General features: G+C 40.0%; 1 protein-coding gene across 7 annotated transcripts in view; it reads left to right on the forward strand.

Moving 5' to 3' along the window:
* The window catches only part of dock10 (dedicator of cytokinesis 10), a 71,536-nt gene that overhangs the window by 27,463 nt on the left and 27,454 nt on the right, over nucleotides 1–16,619 (forward strand). For 6 of the 7 annotated variants that reach the window (XM_086216214.1, XM_086216212.1, XM_086216217.1 and 3 more), the window contains exons 2-6: nucleotides 4,997–5,116; nucleotides 8,717–8,806; nucleotides 13,242–13,324; nucleotides 16,022–16,094; nucleotides 16,325–16,462. In XM_086216214.1, the coding sequence (XP_086072340.1) occupies nucleotides 4,997–5,116; nucleotides 8,717–8,806; nucleotides 13,242–13,324; nucleotides 16,022–16,094; nucleotides 16,325–16,462 (504 nt within the window). Of the gene's footprint in view, nucleotides 1–2,210; nucleotides 2,401–4,996; nucleotides 5,117–8,716; nucleotides 8,807–13,241; nucleotides 13,325–16,021; nucleotides 16,095–16,324; nucleotides 16,463–16,619 lie in introns of those variants that run through there. The other variant, XM_086216215.1, reaches the window with a different exon arrangement.

Raw genomic sequence — 16,619 nt, forward strand, 5'->3', positions numbered from 1 at the left:
AATATGTGCTTAAGGATGACACGTGTCAGCTAGTGCGCACGTATGCAAAGAGGTGAACCCTGTGATGGTCTTTTTTTAACCTCTCAGTCTACTGTAGGTGTATGCTGCTCTTTTGTCTTCTGCCTAATTCAGAACACTCCCCCCCCTCCTCCTCTCTCGATGTCTCACTCCCTTGTTCACAGTTGTTCTGGAGCAAAGCCATGCTGTGAGCCACCAGCCTAGTGCTCTGTTTGTGCCCTCCTCACAGCTGTAGTTTACCAACATCAACGCCCACTCCGTCTCACCCCTGCTAACAGGGAGTGGGAATGCAACTGAAGGAGAGGTGTTAAAAGAGATGTTTAGTAGGGCGAGAACAAAGGAACTGGGAAGATCCAGAGAGAGAATCAAAGAGAGATGAAATAGAGGAGAGCACTCAGGGTGTTTGATGAGATGAGGAAGTGACAGAGGAAGGGAAAGAGAAAAGAGAGAGAGAAGTGTAGAGCCAGCTGAGGCGGCTGGTGCAGAACAGAGGGAAGGATGGAGGTAGTGAAAGAGGAGGCAGGTTAAACTGTTGCTGCAGACATGAAATAGACTTGGAAGAGTGCAGTGCCAAGAATCCAACTCAGTGCTTCAAATACGCAACACCACATCAAAGGCTTTTATTAAATTAGGACATCAGGCAGTAGATTAAGATGAATGAGTTACTTGTTTTGAGCCATGTTGTTTCACTCTGTTCTTAGTTAGGCCCTCCTGCTTCACAGTCAAAATCATCATACATAGTGCAACTGTCTCATTCATCTTTGCTGAATCATTTCATACATGGCACAACCAAATGGACATCTACATTCCACAACTTCGCATTCAACACGATAGTAGACTTAGCACTTCAAAATTGGTACTTTTGATATTTTAGGTTTTGTGTGTAAAGATATTAATTATCTGAGATTGCTGTCTGAATCTCACTTGGAAATGTTTTATATTTAGCGCTTCCAGAAATGAGCAGCAATGTGTTTTCTCAGAAGCAAAATTATAGGAATACCAGGTCTATTTTAAAACTTCTGATGGCATATTTTATTATCCAGGGTGATTTAAAGTCATGAAATCAAGTAAAATTCTCCTTTGTGATCATTCAATGTTCTGAATATCCCAAATAACATTACATTTATGTCAGTTTATTTACAGTGGAAGTATTTTTGCCACCGGGGCCAAATTATGCCACTTAGACATTGAGTCGAAGCATGAAGCCTTACGACAAGATGATGTCAGTGATGATCAGCCAACAAGCTACTGCCAATTTTGATAATGGGCACATAATCCTGAGTCTGTCATCAGAATTGAGACTGTGATTTTAGCAGTAGGAACACACTCAGCTTCATCATCAGACATTTCAGCCTTATTGCTACACTATCTCAAAGACAACCGTGAAGACAACCATGAACTCCTCATTCTAGTAAATCAAATCAAAGCAATTAGCATTTGAAATACAAAACTGCATCTTTTAACCATTTACCAGTAAGCCTGGTGCCAGCACCTTATAATAACAGTTATAGGACAGCATCAGACTGTTTCCTCTTATGAATGTCTGTTCTGTTTTGAGGTTTCATCTGAGGAAGTGAGCGTCTGCATGTTTCCTGAACGACTGTGAATAAACATTTTAGGTGTGAACATATTTATGGGTTGTACTCAGTACAATGTTGTGTTCATGTCTGATTTTACACAAAATATTCTCAAAGTGTTGTCAGTCCTGCAGACAGATGTGCAGTAAGAAGGGCAGACGTCACTTTAAAACAGGAAGTTGATCATGTCATTTTTGACTGTGTTATTAATGCATTTTGAAAGCAACAGATAAGCTGCTGACAGTTTGACTTTTGAGTGTATGTGTGGTTGATTTGTTCTATGTTCATCTGCTGCAGAGTGTAAGAAAAATGGATTTTATCCATCCTCTATTCTTCAGCATCCATATCGTCTTCTTTTAAGAAGGAGAAATGACTCAAAGTACGTGAATTATGATAAACAGAAACTGGAGCACCTGGTTGGATAGTTTCTTACATGGTGGGAATTTTCTAACTCTGCCTGTGTGTGTGTGTGCGTGCGTGTGTGCGTGCGTGCGTGCGTGCGTGTTGTACATGCTGAATTTTGTGTGTTGGACATCAAACTTCCTCTACATCCACGTGCGATGACACACTACCCATAACCTGACTGTGGGTTCTGCTTTTCATAGCGCACATGCCTGCGATGTGCACTTGTTTAGTAGCTGTGACGGTTTAGTTATTTTTTTCCTCTAGCTGGTTGGATGTTACAGACGCTTATTTGAATACTGCTGATTAGGAGCCTACTAAAATGAGTTTCAGGAGCAAAATTACCTTCAGGAAGAAAATAAAAAGTAAACGTGTGAGATCGGACTTCAACCGTCTAAGTATTGTAAGTATTAATGTTTCTTTCTGTTTCTACCACTTTCATCACACTCATCAGTTGTTTTATATTTTGACTTACCACATGTTTAAGTGTATCAAACAGCACTTTCCTGCTTGTCTGCCAAGAGTTACAAATGTGATGTATGACTATAGTGTATGTGGCCATTAGAATCACCCGTGAACCAGTGCTTCATGATAATTGTTTCTGCTTCATTTCCTCTTCCTTTACAAAAGGTGTCTGTTACAGGCCATTAAACCAGACTTTGTTCCAGGAAGAGACAGAGAGACTCAAAGAGAAGTTGACGTGTTAAATTCTCTGTATTATTGATATACACATAGATCTTTTGCTGGTCTCTGACAGACGTCATAGTTTCAGGGGGAAAGTCAAGACTTTCCTTTGAAACACACACGTCACGTGGGTCAGAGCATGTGCATAAAGTTTGATATAACTGTCTACCTATGAGTTGGGTTTAAAATATAAAATTTCTGCTGGAAAATATTTTGAAAGATGTAATGTATATTTAGTTTAACTGTGCATTATTATACAACTTAACATTTTACTAATGCATCTCCAATATGTTATGAAGCTCCCCTAATAACTGCATCTGTCCAAAATATTCTGTAAAGATCGGGGCTGTTTGCGACCAATATTTTTTCTGCCTGAAAAATATTCTCTCGGTACTCAAGTAAAGCAAAAGTACCTGTAAATTGTACTTTCTGCAAATTGATTTTGACATTTTGGTAGATTAGAACCTTTCTTGACAAGCTTTGAATCTTGAGTAAAAGCAGTTAAAAAAATAACAAAAATCTTCTGCAACAATATGGTGTTACAACACAGACGTCCTAAGTAATAATTCCCAATTCAAACTAAACCTGGTTCGACAATCAAAACACTTACAATTGTACATTTTAGCTGCAGTGGTTAAGAAAAGTCATCGTGGTTGCAGAATTTGTTACAAAACCATGGTAGGACTCTTCTTTCTTCAGTTTTATTCCTTTAAGTTATTGAAAATTAGTGTCTGTTTCATGGGGTTAAGAATCTTTTTCCTCTTATTTGTTGTTTAACTGCTTCTGCTTCTTATTACTGGCACGTTATGGAATTTGGGGATTGGATTTTTCATAATGTGAAATACAAAACAGGCCTCATAGTTACATGACCACCTTACCACATAATTGCTTTTGCACCTGATAAGGTCTTAAACTAGCCTTAGTTTCTCTTTGTTAAGTGGAACCATGTTTTTTAAAATTCTTAGCAAATATCCTCTACAGTGTGAATACGTGCGCCGTTACTGTTAGTCACAACTTGTTTAATTTTCTAACTTGCAGAAAAGCAGACGCTTCTATCGTCTGTCAAGTTTAGAGGTAATGTTGCGAACATTTCGGTCGTTGTAGCTCACCAAGGAGCTGATAGCACTGTGTGAACACTCAATACACTCCATCCTGTAAAATATAAATCTTGTTGAATGTTGTGTAAATACAGACCTGACACTCAACAAAATATGCTGACAGCTAAAAGCAGCCTATTGATTTTTAATCCTCTCTGAGAGTGAGAGAGTACATTTAACAGTATTTCTGTAGATGGTTTTCATAAAACATGAGCCACATTGGTGCTCTCTCTCTGTCACTCTCTCTCTCTCTGTCTCTCTCTCTCTCTCTGTCTCTCTCTCTCTCTCTCTCTCTCTCTCTCTCTCTCTCTCTCTCTCTCTCTCTCTCGTGCTAAGAAGAAGCTTGTTGTGACTGTTAGGAAGATGTGGTGGGTAAAAGCCCCGGGCTTCACTGTATGCTTGTCAACCAAAGCAGATCACCATCACTTTCTCTGCCTTCCTATCCACAGCCTGCTCCAGCTCTCCTTTCGCTGCCGTTGCTGCTCTCCAGCAGTTCTCTGACTTACAGAAGTGATTTCATATTGATGTTAATCTGTTAAACACGTGTCGAAGTAGGTTTTGTTTTTGTTGTTATGATTCATAAACACTGACCTTATCAGACTTTTTATATCCAAGCAAGTTTTATCTGTGTCAGGTTTTAGTTCAATAGTGGTTTCTATCGGTGCTGCACTGAGTCTGTAAAGGCAGCAATGATTCATGTGTGAGGTCACTGAATGTCAGTTGGGTCGCTGTATTTAAATGTGAAGTATTCTTGTACTGGAAGGAAATTCCCCACATGTCCAGTGATGGTTTTTGTAAACTGACTTATTATTCCTGTAATACTCATTTTTTTCAACGCCATTTAAAATAAATCCACATAAACATGGTTCTTTGGTTGTCTCCGAAACCCTTCATCTACTTCCCCCATGACTCTGTTAGGTTTTAATGATGTCTATGGACAATTTATTGTTTCCTTTCTTAAAGCCCAACATTTTTATGTAAATGTCTGTCATGGAGATGCCAGTTGACAGCATTAATAACCTGGGAAATGTCCTTGCACTTGGTAACGTAATAGGCAGCATCATTTAAGATGCTTATTTTTAATCAAACTTTTTAATTTACGTCGGTGGTGCCAAAAGGTGACTTTTCGTACATTCATTTGGAGAAAGGTTATAGTAATATATCACTATAACAAAATACTGTACTTTTTTTAAATTTCATATATTTTTGTATTTTCAGCAGGAGAAGCCAAAGCTGATTGATCCACTTGACTATGAGGCCGTCATGTCTGAACTGGGGGACGAGTTGAAGGAAGATCCACTCAGAGAGCTGCTCCTGTTCCCTGACAACGATTTCTCGGTAGGTGTGTGTGTGTGTGTGTGTGTGTGTGTGTGTGTGTGTGTGTGTGTGTGTGTGTGGGGTGGCAATGGTGGGGAGGGTATTGTGAGTACTAAACACAGTCAGAACATGACAGTTAGTGGTTTAAATATTGAGCCTGACTGCATTTATTTGTCACGGGTTGTTCTTTCTGACACACAAATACGAGGGATCAAATACAGCTGCATGTTATGTTCATGTTGGAGTTATTATTTTATTTTAATGAACTGATTATATATTTATATAGATTTCAATCTCAAATCTCAAAAAGTTGTTCCTCAGAGGAGTGGTAAGACAACAGAGACCCCTGAAGAATTCTTTGTGTGACAGTTTGTGAGAAGTTGTCTGAACTCTGAGAAACTGTAGCACTAAAAATAAAAACTGCATGTCAGAGGAATGGCTAATTGTTAGACTTGGGCCAAATAAAGCCCTTCATTAAAATTACTTGCAGCCCAATTAAATGTTTGGTTACAGGCCTACATAGAATCTGTTCCTTGTGTTTTAAATACATGCGGCATGGCTTGGAGGTAGAGTGGCCGTCTAGCAACCGAAGGGTCATTGGTTCGATCCTCACTTCACCCAGTGATCGTGTCAAAGGATCCCTGAGCAAGATACTGAACCCCTAAATGTTCTGATGGCCCTGCGACGGACTGGCAACCTGTCCATGGTGAACCCTGCCCCTCACCCAGTGTCAGCTGAGATAGGCTTTAGCCGCCCCCCCCCCCCCCCCCCGCAACCCTTAACGGATAAGCAGTATAGAAAATGGATGGATGTCTGGATGGATGTTTAAAATACATCTGCTGTAGACATGATAATATTAAAAAAAAAAACATTACTTTTTAGCGACCTGTCCAGGGGGAACCCTGCCTCTCGCCCGTAGCTGCTTGGATAGGCTCCAGCCACCCACCCACCCAGCCACCCCCCCCCCCCCCCCCCCAGCGCGACCCTTAACTGGAATAAGCAGAAGAAAATGGATGGATGGATGGACATTACTTTTTAGAGAAAAACCCATCTGAGTCTGGGTCTGACACTGAATAATCAGATGAATAACAGATGAGACACAAAACCACCACACAGACAAATCCAATTCATCTTCAAAATCTAACCAAAAGACCTGTATCTTTCAAGAATGTTACAAACAACACACCATGGTCTGATAATGGTTATTATCATAATAAAAAAAAAACGCTGGATGTGATGTTTAAACTTTTCCTTGTGCCAAAAATTTTAGTTTTGATTTGAATTTAATCAATGTGTTTATTCGATTTTGAGCTATTTAGTTATTGATCAAGCAAATATTTGATTACAGTTTTGGCTACAGTACTATGAGTGATTCTAAGTGAAGCTCTCCTCAGAAGATTTAAAAGAAAATATATTTTATGTCATGTATAAATCATCTTTTCAGATAAATCTATTAAACTTTGCAGTGAAACTATTACACAGAAGTGAATGATTAGGGTTCTTAACAAGGCAAGGCACAGAAAATGGAAAGGGGAACTGCTAAATATTGGAAATACACTGATTCAATGGCTTGGCAGCATTGTACAAGCTTTCCAAACACATAGAGTGCATACGTTCACATGCATTCCACTTTATGAATCTACACAGAATGCTGTTAAGTGTGCATATCTGAAGGCGTTAAATCAGTATATTGTAATATACAGTGGCTTCTGTTTTCTTCTGTTCTTTTTTTGTAAATAATGCTGAAAAATATGAATTTAGAAATCAGCTTCTTTTTGGATCACACCAGACTGCATGGCAGTCAGCAGGCTGATGTTGCGACTCATGATTAATCAGTGGTCATAATTATATTATATTATGAAATATGTATGTTTTACATGATTTAACATTTTGATCTGAACTACATTCCTGGAAAGTTGGAGTTCCATCTTGCACAGTTTGATGTTATTGTGGTAAAGATATTTGTTGACAGTGCATCATAAAACCAACTCGGTGGTCGTTCCATCTGCAGTAGGTATCTCCATGACCACATTTTGCCATGATACCACATTTACACATGCTCACGGCTGGCGAACATACCTTCTCTGCACCTGTAAACCTTCATTTCTGTACGTGGCTAACTGAATTTCCCTATAGATGCCATTACACATTTGCCCCATTGTGAATTTGACATTAGCGGGGAAGCTATAAATTCAGATATTCCAGCATCATGTGACACCTCCCTGTTCCATCATGACACACTGTTGTTCTCTGTAATCATGCATGTTGCTGCCTTTTCATTAAAATCCACAATTAGTTCTCCCAGGCATCTCTTTATGTATTAGTGCCCTCATTACTCTGCTAATCCACCACAGATGAACAAACACTGCACAATGATCTTACTGGCTGCTTGTGAAGAGCAGAAGGAAACCATTTACTATAGTGGACCCTGCAGTTTTAGACCTTTCCAACTCTCTGAGGCTGGCTTCAAAACACAATTCGCTCTGACTTTCTTTGTCTCCCCAGTTTACAGTCAATTTCCATAATTGTAAGTGAAAGTGGTTTGGCGCAGAACTGCTAATGCACCAAAGGCATTTACTAGATCTGCGTCTTTGCCAGTTGGTTTGTGAGCTCAGCACTTAAGCCATCTGAATGGCTTGTATGAATCAACGCCTGTCACTGATAATGCACTCAGATCTTTGCTGCTGACAATCACTTGGAGGGATATCTGAATATCTATCTGAAAGACTAAATGTTGTTTTTGTTTCCTGGATCATAAAAGCATACTGTGTCCTTAAAGTTTTTATGTTTTATATGTCTAACCAACACTAAAACATTGACTTCATATTGCAAAGCAGATCTGAATTATTTTATTTTCACTGCTTTAAAGTTAGTAAAGAAACATGGAAGACAGAATGAATGTTAATGTTCATACTCTGAATCCCAATTGATCCATCAGGAGGGGTTAATATGTTAATAATGAATCTTTCAATTCTTTCACATATTAGATCTGAATGCAGTTGAAGCGAATAGGTAAACTTAAAGATGTGGGGCCGCCACAAACCATCAAAAAAGCCATGTATCTTGGCAAGGACTCTACAAGCCTCTGGAACTTGTCAAATTTGGCGGGATGAACATATTTTGCCAAATGATATTCCCTCTTGTGGTGTTGTGTGTTTTGATAATGATGAGATTGCTGTTTGGCCTGTCAATCCAGAGTCTCCCTTGGATTCACAGTGAATCATTCGCATTTTTTTGGTATTGTCCTTTTCAAACCCTACCACATTGTTCAAGTTTGTGTCTTTTATCTGTCACTATACTGGAGATTGTGTTTTCATTTTGAAGTAAATGATGAGCTTTTGTCATTTTTAAAGGTCACCTGTCACATATTAGCTGTGATTTACTCTCTTTAAAGCCAGGGCATTGTGAAGTACTTTTACAGAAATATGAAGGTCCCTTACATTCAAGTCCTTTACAAACTAACTTAGAGTGAAATGACACTCGATAAATATGACATCTACTCTGCTCACCTTTCCTTGTGGAGGATAATGTTTTGTTTCATGTCCTTAATTTGCTATTGGAGGTTTTTCTTGCTATTTCCAGTCATGTTAACACTTCTTCTCTATCCTTGTATTTCTGCAGGTGTCCACTGTACCTCAGGAAAGACGGACTCTCAAGTCAGCTGTTCCTGAGGGTGCAGAGTTACAGGCAGAATGTCTGCTGGTCAGACAGGTAAGAGGCTGTGTGTGTGTGTGTGTGTGTGTGTGTGTGTGTATTTGCTCAGGGTTCAGGGTTGAGTCTTGGGAGCTTCCCTTTCGATACTGCTCTTTCAAAATTAATGGATACACTGTGTGTTTTGCCAACTGTGTATGTCCTCAAAAGGAAGATTTAAATTAGTTTTGCGTGGTGGTGTGACATTTGTTTTAACCTTTCAGATCTCCGGTCTGGAGTCCATTAATACATCACATTTCAGCAGATTTTCTGCTTCGAATGTAGTTTCAGCTGTTAAAAAAAAAAAACTTAACACATCAGGCATTAGAGGAACTCAGGCAGAACAGATCAGCACAGTTCCCCCTGTCAGTCTTCCCTTCCAGACTCCCTTTAGAAATAGCTGATTTCACTGCAGCAGCATCTGACAGGCTCAAATCTGACTCTGAGGATCCTGTCCTGCAGGCTCAGCACTCCAGCATCTTGGAGTTGAGTGACTAGTTAAACAGTGAGTTAAAGATCTCCTTCTATATGGAAGTTGAACTGCAGCAACAGCAGCTCCTGCCGTTGGAACCAGTACAGAAAACTGCAGACTGACAACATCTGTGACAATATGGCCACATGTTCAAACACTGACCAACACAGTCGAGCCATCCACTAGGCTTTGATTTGCTCTGTTTTCTTGACCATTTATTCAAACTGATCACTATCAGGATGGTTTACCAGCCAAGTATTAACTATCTTAATCCCATATGGGCAAAATGTGGCCCCAGGGCTGGAACCAGCCTGTGGAACATCTCAATAAGTCACGCAATGTCCAAAAAAAAAAAAACATCTAAATATTTAGTCAGTTTCAAAGGCAGCATGCTTGATATGCCAAGAGGGTATCGCCCTGTCCAAGGAATACAACATCAAGAGACATTTTTTGAGCTAGCGACGCCACAAACTTTTCATCATAGGGAAAAGAAGAAAAAGCCCTCAAATTGTCTTCAAACTTGATTTCCAGGGAGCGTATTTGTATAAAGCATCAAACAATCAGCATCAAAAGTTTAGCTCCATGCTGCCACACAAGCTCAATAAACAAAACAAACAAAACCCATGTTTCAGTTTAATTGTTTGGCCCTTCACTTACATTCAGTCAGTATGGCCCAGTCCTGCTCAACACTAGATAGTACACAGTATTCATTAACTGTTACGTCTTTCAGTGAGTTCAAGCTAAGTGGAAACTGACTTACTCCAAAACATGTAACACTTTCCTCCTCCATCCACTTCATCATATGCTTTTTGCATTGTTTTTGCATTTGCAGTAGCGAACTGTGTTTTGTGAGCTGCATTTTTGACTCAGTCTGAAACTCTTCGGATGAAAATCGTCACTGGAAGAGAAGAAGCTGAGATCATTTGAAAGGCAGAAGACTTCAAGACACAGAGGGGAACTCTTGCTGTGATACAAAATTGGAAAAAAAAATCTATATGTTCTTGTGCTCCACACCTAATCATTGCACAATGTATAGATTTATAATTTATACCTTAATAATATCCAACTTATAACCAGCTAATATCTGGTTTATCTACCTATATAAGGTTTATATTTTACTAGTTATTTCTTCAAGAGTCACAAAGCATTGGGTAAAAACTAACAAGAAATTGATATACCACTACAATATTATGTGAGTAAAGAAAACATCTGTTAATAGGTAACAGATAATGAAATTGTTTTTCCTCCATTGGTTGTATTGTTGTAATTTCTATTACTCAAGTCAAGTCAATTTTATTTGTATAGCACTAAATCACAACAAAAGTTATCTCATGACACTCTACAAGTAGAGCAGGTCTAGTACCACACTCCTCCAACAATTCTCCATGAGCAAGCACATCCTACAACAATGGCAGCGAAAACCTTCCTTTTAAAAGGCAGGAACGTTGAGCAGATCCAGGCTCAATGGGGACGGCCTTCTGCTTTGACCGGTTGGGGGGAAAGAGAGCAGAAGAGCGGAGCAGAGACAAGAACAGATAATGGAGGAAGACATATATACAGAAGGAGAGAGGGACAGAGATAAAGAGAGAGAGAAAGGGAAGAGACAGACGGGGATGTGAGCAGGTGGAGCTACAGGGTGGCAGCTTGAGCCTCTTCAGGTCTGCAGCCTCCTCCAGCAGCACCCGGGATCTGGGATGAGGGGAGCCCGAAGGCTCCGGAGAGGAAGATGAGTTATGAACACATATGAGTATGATTTATGTATGACACATAAAGGAGGACAGAGAGGAAAGAGAGGAGGGGAGAGAGAAGCCCAGTGCACCATGGGAGTCTAAGTCACCCTGGCAGTCTAAGCCTATAGCAGCATACCTAAGGGCCGGCCTAAGCCAGACCTAACTATAAGCCTGATCAAAAAGGAAGGTCTTAAATCTGCTCTTAAAGGTAGAGAATGTGTCTGCATCCCGGACCAAAACTGGGAGACGGTTCCACAGGAGGGGAGCCTGATAGCTGAAGGCTCTGGCTCCCATTCTACTTTTAGAAACTCTAGGAACCACAAGTAACCCAGCATCCTGGGAGTGAAGGGTTCTAGCTGGATAATAGGGGACTATGAGCTCTGTCAGGTATGAAGGTGCCTGGTTGTTGAGGACTTCGTATGTCAGAAGAAGAATTTTGAATTCTATTCTGATGTTGACAGGGAGCCATGCAGAGAAGCCAGTACAGGAGAGACATGGTCTCTTCTACCAGTTCTCATCAACACGCGGGCAGCAGCATTTTGGACCAGCTGGAGAGTCTTTAGGGACCTACTGGTGCAGCCTGATAGGAGGGAATTGCAGTAATCCAGCCTGGAAGTGACAAAAGCATGGACTAGTTTTTCTACATCTTTTTGAGACAGGATGTGTCTGATCTTAGTGATGTTACATAAATGAAAGTAAGTCTTCCTTGAGATTTGTTTAATGTAGGAGTTAAAGGACAGATCCTGATCAAAGAGAACACCTAGTGTGTAGTGTGTAGTGCTGGGGGTCAATGCATCCAGGGTACCTATCTCATTAGATAGGGTGTCTCTAAGGTATTTTGGGCTCAGCTCAGTAACATCGGTTTTGTCAGAGTTTAATAAAAGGAAATTATTGGTCATCCATGGTTTTATCTCCTTTAGACAGGCCTCCAGTTTAGTCAGCTGATTTGTTTCATGTGGATGTATTGATAAATATAGCTGCATATCGTCTGCATAGCAGTGAAAATTAATCAAGTGTTTCCTAATAATGTGACCTAGAGGACGCAGGTAAGAAAGAGTGAAGAGGATTGGTCCAAGCACAAACCCTTGTGGAACACCGTAATAGACTATATTGGTTTCAGAGAAATTATCATTAGTGAGTGCGAACTGAGATCGACCTAGTAAATATGACCTAAACCAGTTTAGTGCAGTTCATGTTCCAGTCTCTGTAGAAGGATATGGTCGTAATGGTAAAAGCTGCACTAAGCTCTAATAAGACCAGCACAGAGACCAGTCCCTCATCTGATGCTAGTAGGAGGTCATTGGTAACTTTGACAAGTGCTGTTTCTGTGCTATGATGAACCCTGAAACCTGACTGGAAATCCTCTAATAGGCTGGTGACACAATACATTACAAGACAAAATAACATTAAATAATACATCCCGCTTATTAGTTCATTATCAAGCATCATTTCATAGATTTTTTTTAACAGTAAAATAAAACTTCAGCGTCAAATAGAAATGGATTTTCCATTAATTAACACTGTTAGGTTTAGGATGCTGCAACTGTAAACCATCCCTCTGGCAGTGGAGTGTTTTCACCATACATTTAAGATAAACCAGATGTGCGTGTATTATGTGTGTTTGTGTACTAGCTTCGTCTCTTAGGGCTCATTGACCGGCTTTAATCTCGAGAGGCTCAGTGGAGACTTAATATCTGTGTAGACGGAAACTCCTGAGACAGTACTATCACAGGCCCCTGGAGACTGGGGTGCGTGTGTCTGGCACCTGTGTGTGTGTGTGTGAGAGAGAGAGAGAGAGAGAGAGAGAGTGTGTGTGTATGTGTGTGTGTATGTGTGTGTGCTGTCTGAAGTTGATATTATAGTCGATTTTATTTTTGTCCTGTTTACCATTTATGACATTGTTAACAAAAGATGAAGATCCTTCTCAACAATAAGATTAAAACACAATCGCACCATTCAAAGAGCTATCTGCTGTCTGTCTGTATTGTGTGTGTGAGTCTGTGCAAGCCTGCCGTTAAATAGACAAGTAATCTATGTGGATGTAACGTGTCTGATGATATATGATATAGATGATTAATTGATGAATCCTTGCCAGCATATCAGTATCTAGGTATCAGGAGAGCTGACATCTACTGCACTCTTACTCTTTGTGATCTAATATAGCTCTCTACAGCCGTCTGAGGTCACGGCACTCGTTTTTGGAAATGTACTATTATTTAATGATATTCAACTTAATCTCCATCCTCTCCACCAGGCCTGCAAGTATTACAACTCTGAACTAAATGTGGTGCAGTTCAAGTTTGATGACTATGCTGGAGACTACCGCCTGTTGCCAAGGTAACACAGTCTGTCACCTTGTCTACACTGTCTAGAGGGATTAACCTGACGTCTGGCTTTGAAATCAAATGATATGTGGCTGGGGCTGAGCACATTAAACTGTCAAGTGCTAAAAATTAACTTTGAATGCGGTCAAATTCATTTATTTTATTCCTCCACGTAGACGATAGCCATGAATTTATGCTTATCAGGTTGTCCGTCTGTCATATTCTAATTACACCATACCTCAGGAATGCCTTGATGGTATTTAATCAAATTTGATACAGACGTCCACTGCGACTTTAGGATGAACTGAAAAGATTTAGGCTGTCAAAAGTTATTATGAAAAGAGCAAAGTGTGGAGGCAAACAACTGCACTTGGGTTATTTCCAGTTTTTTTTTCCAACTGCCCAGATTTCGTTCGCAAACTTTATCTTGGGTTCTAGATTATCTCTTGACCTCATCAAGTCAAGTTCGGTAACAAACTTCTTGACTTTCTCGAACTAGAGAGTTAAACCGTTTTGTTTTTGATTCACTATATTTCACCTAGTATAAGCATAGTTGTGTTGCAGAGATTGTAATGAACATGTGAGGCAATGATGCTCTACAAACGAGAGGTTGAATCTATCAATAAGTTGATCACTAAAGCTGGCTCGCTGATCGGTCCAACTTCAGACTCAGCTGAGGATACAGAGAACAAAGGAAAGGAACTAAACCTTTCTGTGTTTTGAAGTCGATCAGAAATTGCTTTTTTTTATGAACTGGTGTAGAGGGAATTTATTTCAACATTTTGCAGTTAATCAAACATTTGGGATTCAGAGTTGTGCTACAAAGATCATGATAATTTACTAATGACTTTGATTCTGATTATGATTCTGCAATTATTGATATTTTGGATGACAGTTGACCTATGGTACAATATCAATATGTTTAACCAAAGAAGAAAAAATACAACTGGAATGGTTTTTTTTTAAGGAATTATATATTTATTTGCTATATTATGGAAATAATTACAAAAAACAGTCTGAAGGCCCAATTTAAAACAGTGTGTCCACAGTCATAGCAGCCAATAATCAACTGGAGTAGCTACACCGACCATGTGAGGTTAATCTCTGTGTGGTGTAGCTCTGTGCACTCTATGCTGCAGGGGGCAAAACAAACATAACCAGTGTTGCAGGTTAGATGTACACCACCGCCCCGCTGAAGTTATGCAAAGTGTACAGAACTGGCGTATTCCAATCACTAGCCTCGTAGTGTCCCTTTAACACACGCGCGCGCACGCACACACACACACACACACACACACACACACACACACAAAAACACCCCAACTGGTGGTGACAAAGAAATCTAAAACATTATCGCTTTTTCTAGAAATATCAATATTTGGTGCCAGCGTATCAATTAATATATTGTGTGAAGAAGCGTCATGATATATGACAGTATTGATATTTTATTTATAATGTTATTTTTGCTGTCTTCTATGATTGTATAATTAACAGTTTGTTTGTTAGTATGAGATTAAATGAACAAATTTTGCACAAAAATTATTGGGATTATATCTGTATATCGCAAGTCCAGGAGACTGTGTGCATCTGCTACCTCCTCCTTTGCAGCTGTCATTTAAGAGGTGTTAAGAATGGTTTGACTTTCTAACTTGATGAAATACTTGTGGTAATTTTTCTTCATAAACACAGAGTGAACATCAATATGGGCCAGTTTCTCTTCATCTGAGGCGGGGGGTCATTAACTAGAACAAGATGTTAGCGGGTGCTGAGTGACAGAGAAGTCTGAGTGGTGGGAGGACTTTCCATTCCAACTTTTTACTGCTCGCTCATCTACTTTCTAAATGTCAGTCATTCATTTAAACAAACTATCAGTCATTAAAACGGTCAGCCGGAGTTTCGTCAGTCCCTGTGAGACTGACCTAGAACAGCCGTACAGTTACTGTTCTCAACCACAGGAATGTTCTCCTCCTGTCCCTTGGGTCACCACTTTATTCTTTCTATCAGTTCACATGACCTATTCACGTACATCCGGGATGTGGTCTCAAGTAGCTTTGACACAAGTTTGAGGACATTTATGCCACAGTACAGCTCCATAAATTGTCTCTGGACATTTTCACTGTGGGATAACAACCATTATATTGCTTGTTTATTAAACTGAACCAAACACTAATGATACACTCACAGATATGTAGAACAAGATGAAGAGAAATAAATGATGGAGATCTGTAGCTACCATATACATGCGGTTGTTACCACTGTGATTTGAGTGGAGTGATGCTCATTTGTATAGGCCAGTACCAGCATTTTTGTGTCAGCAGCCAGGCCACAATCACCAGAAATCTTCTAAACTTAGTCCCCTCCAGAGAATATTTCAGACAGCTTTTATGACTATTTAGCAAAAGGGTGGTTCCTGTGTTATCCTCTACAGACTGCAGCCTGCCTGTCTGCAGCTCAGAGCACACACATAAAGACACGACACACACATAAAGAATGGTTGGTCTGAGAGTTCAATGGAGTGGGATGGAGTGAGGGCTAACCTATTGTTACAGAGAATGATGGAGCACAGTCAGCCACCTGCACTTATTTGCATCATCAGTCAGAGCGGATTAATTGAATTTGTCATTTTCTCTTCCCAGAAGTATATTTCATCATCATCAGACTTTCACGTCCTTCTTAATATTCCTTACTTTTCCCAAAAATGTCTTTACAGGAAACTGTACAAAGCAGAGAAGTTGCCCTCCCATTCTTTTGAGATCGACTATGAGGACATGGACAAAGATGAGGTCAGTAATGACTGTCTTCTGACAAGAGTGGAAGCATTTATATACCGTGCACATCCTGAGCCTCATGTTGAAATCAGTTTAGCGCAGCCTAAAAGCTGTTTAAATATACTCTGACTGAGCAGTTAGATCATTAGAGGTCATGTGGTTATAATGTGACTGAAAAATGGCTGTTGTGTCTGTCCTCAGTTGGAGAAAAGATATCTATGACTGAACTAATTTATGTCTTGCAGGACACAACCTCCCTGTCTTCATCCAAAGGCGGTGGGGGAGGTGGCGGTGGAGGAGGGGGAGGAATTGGTGTGTTTCGGTCTGGCTGGCTTTACAAAGGGAACTTCAATAGCACCATCAACAATAGTATCACTGTTCGGGTGAGGAAATGTCCAGTTCTCTGATGCATCCACACTTTTTTCCATCTTGCACCCCTGTTGCTAAATCTTTTCACCAAAAAATGTTTTACTTCACTCCCCGACCGGATAAACACGATTGGATTCCTCTCCAACCTTCACCTCGATAGAAGCTGAGGTT

Source organism: Aulostomus chinensis, chromosome 10, assembly GCF_037954235.1.
Source record: "Aulostomus chinensis isolate RoL2024-O1b breed Wild chromosome 10, RoL_Achi_v1.0, whole genome shotgun sequence".
In the NCBI taxonomy this organism is placed as follows: domain Eukaryota; kingdom Metazoa; phylum Chordata; class Actinopteri; order Syngnathiformes; family Aulostomidae; genus Aulostomus; species Aulostomus chinensis.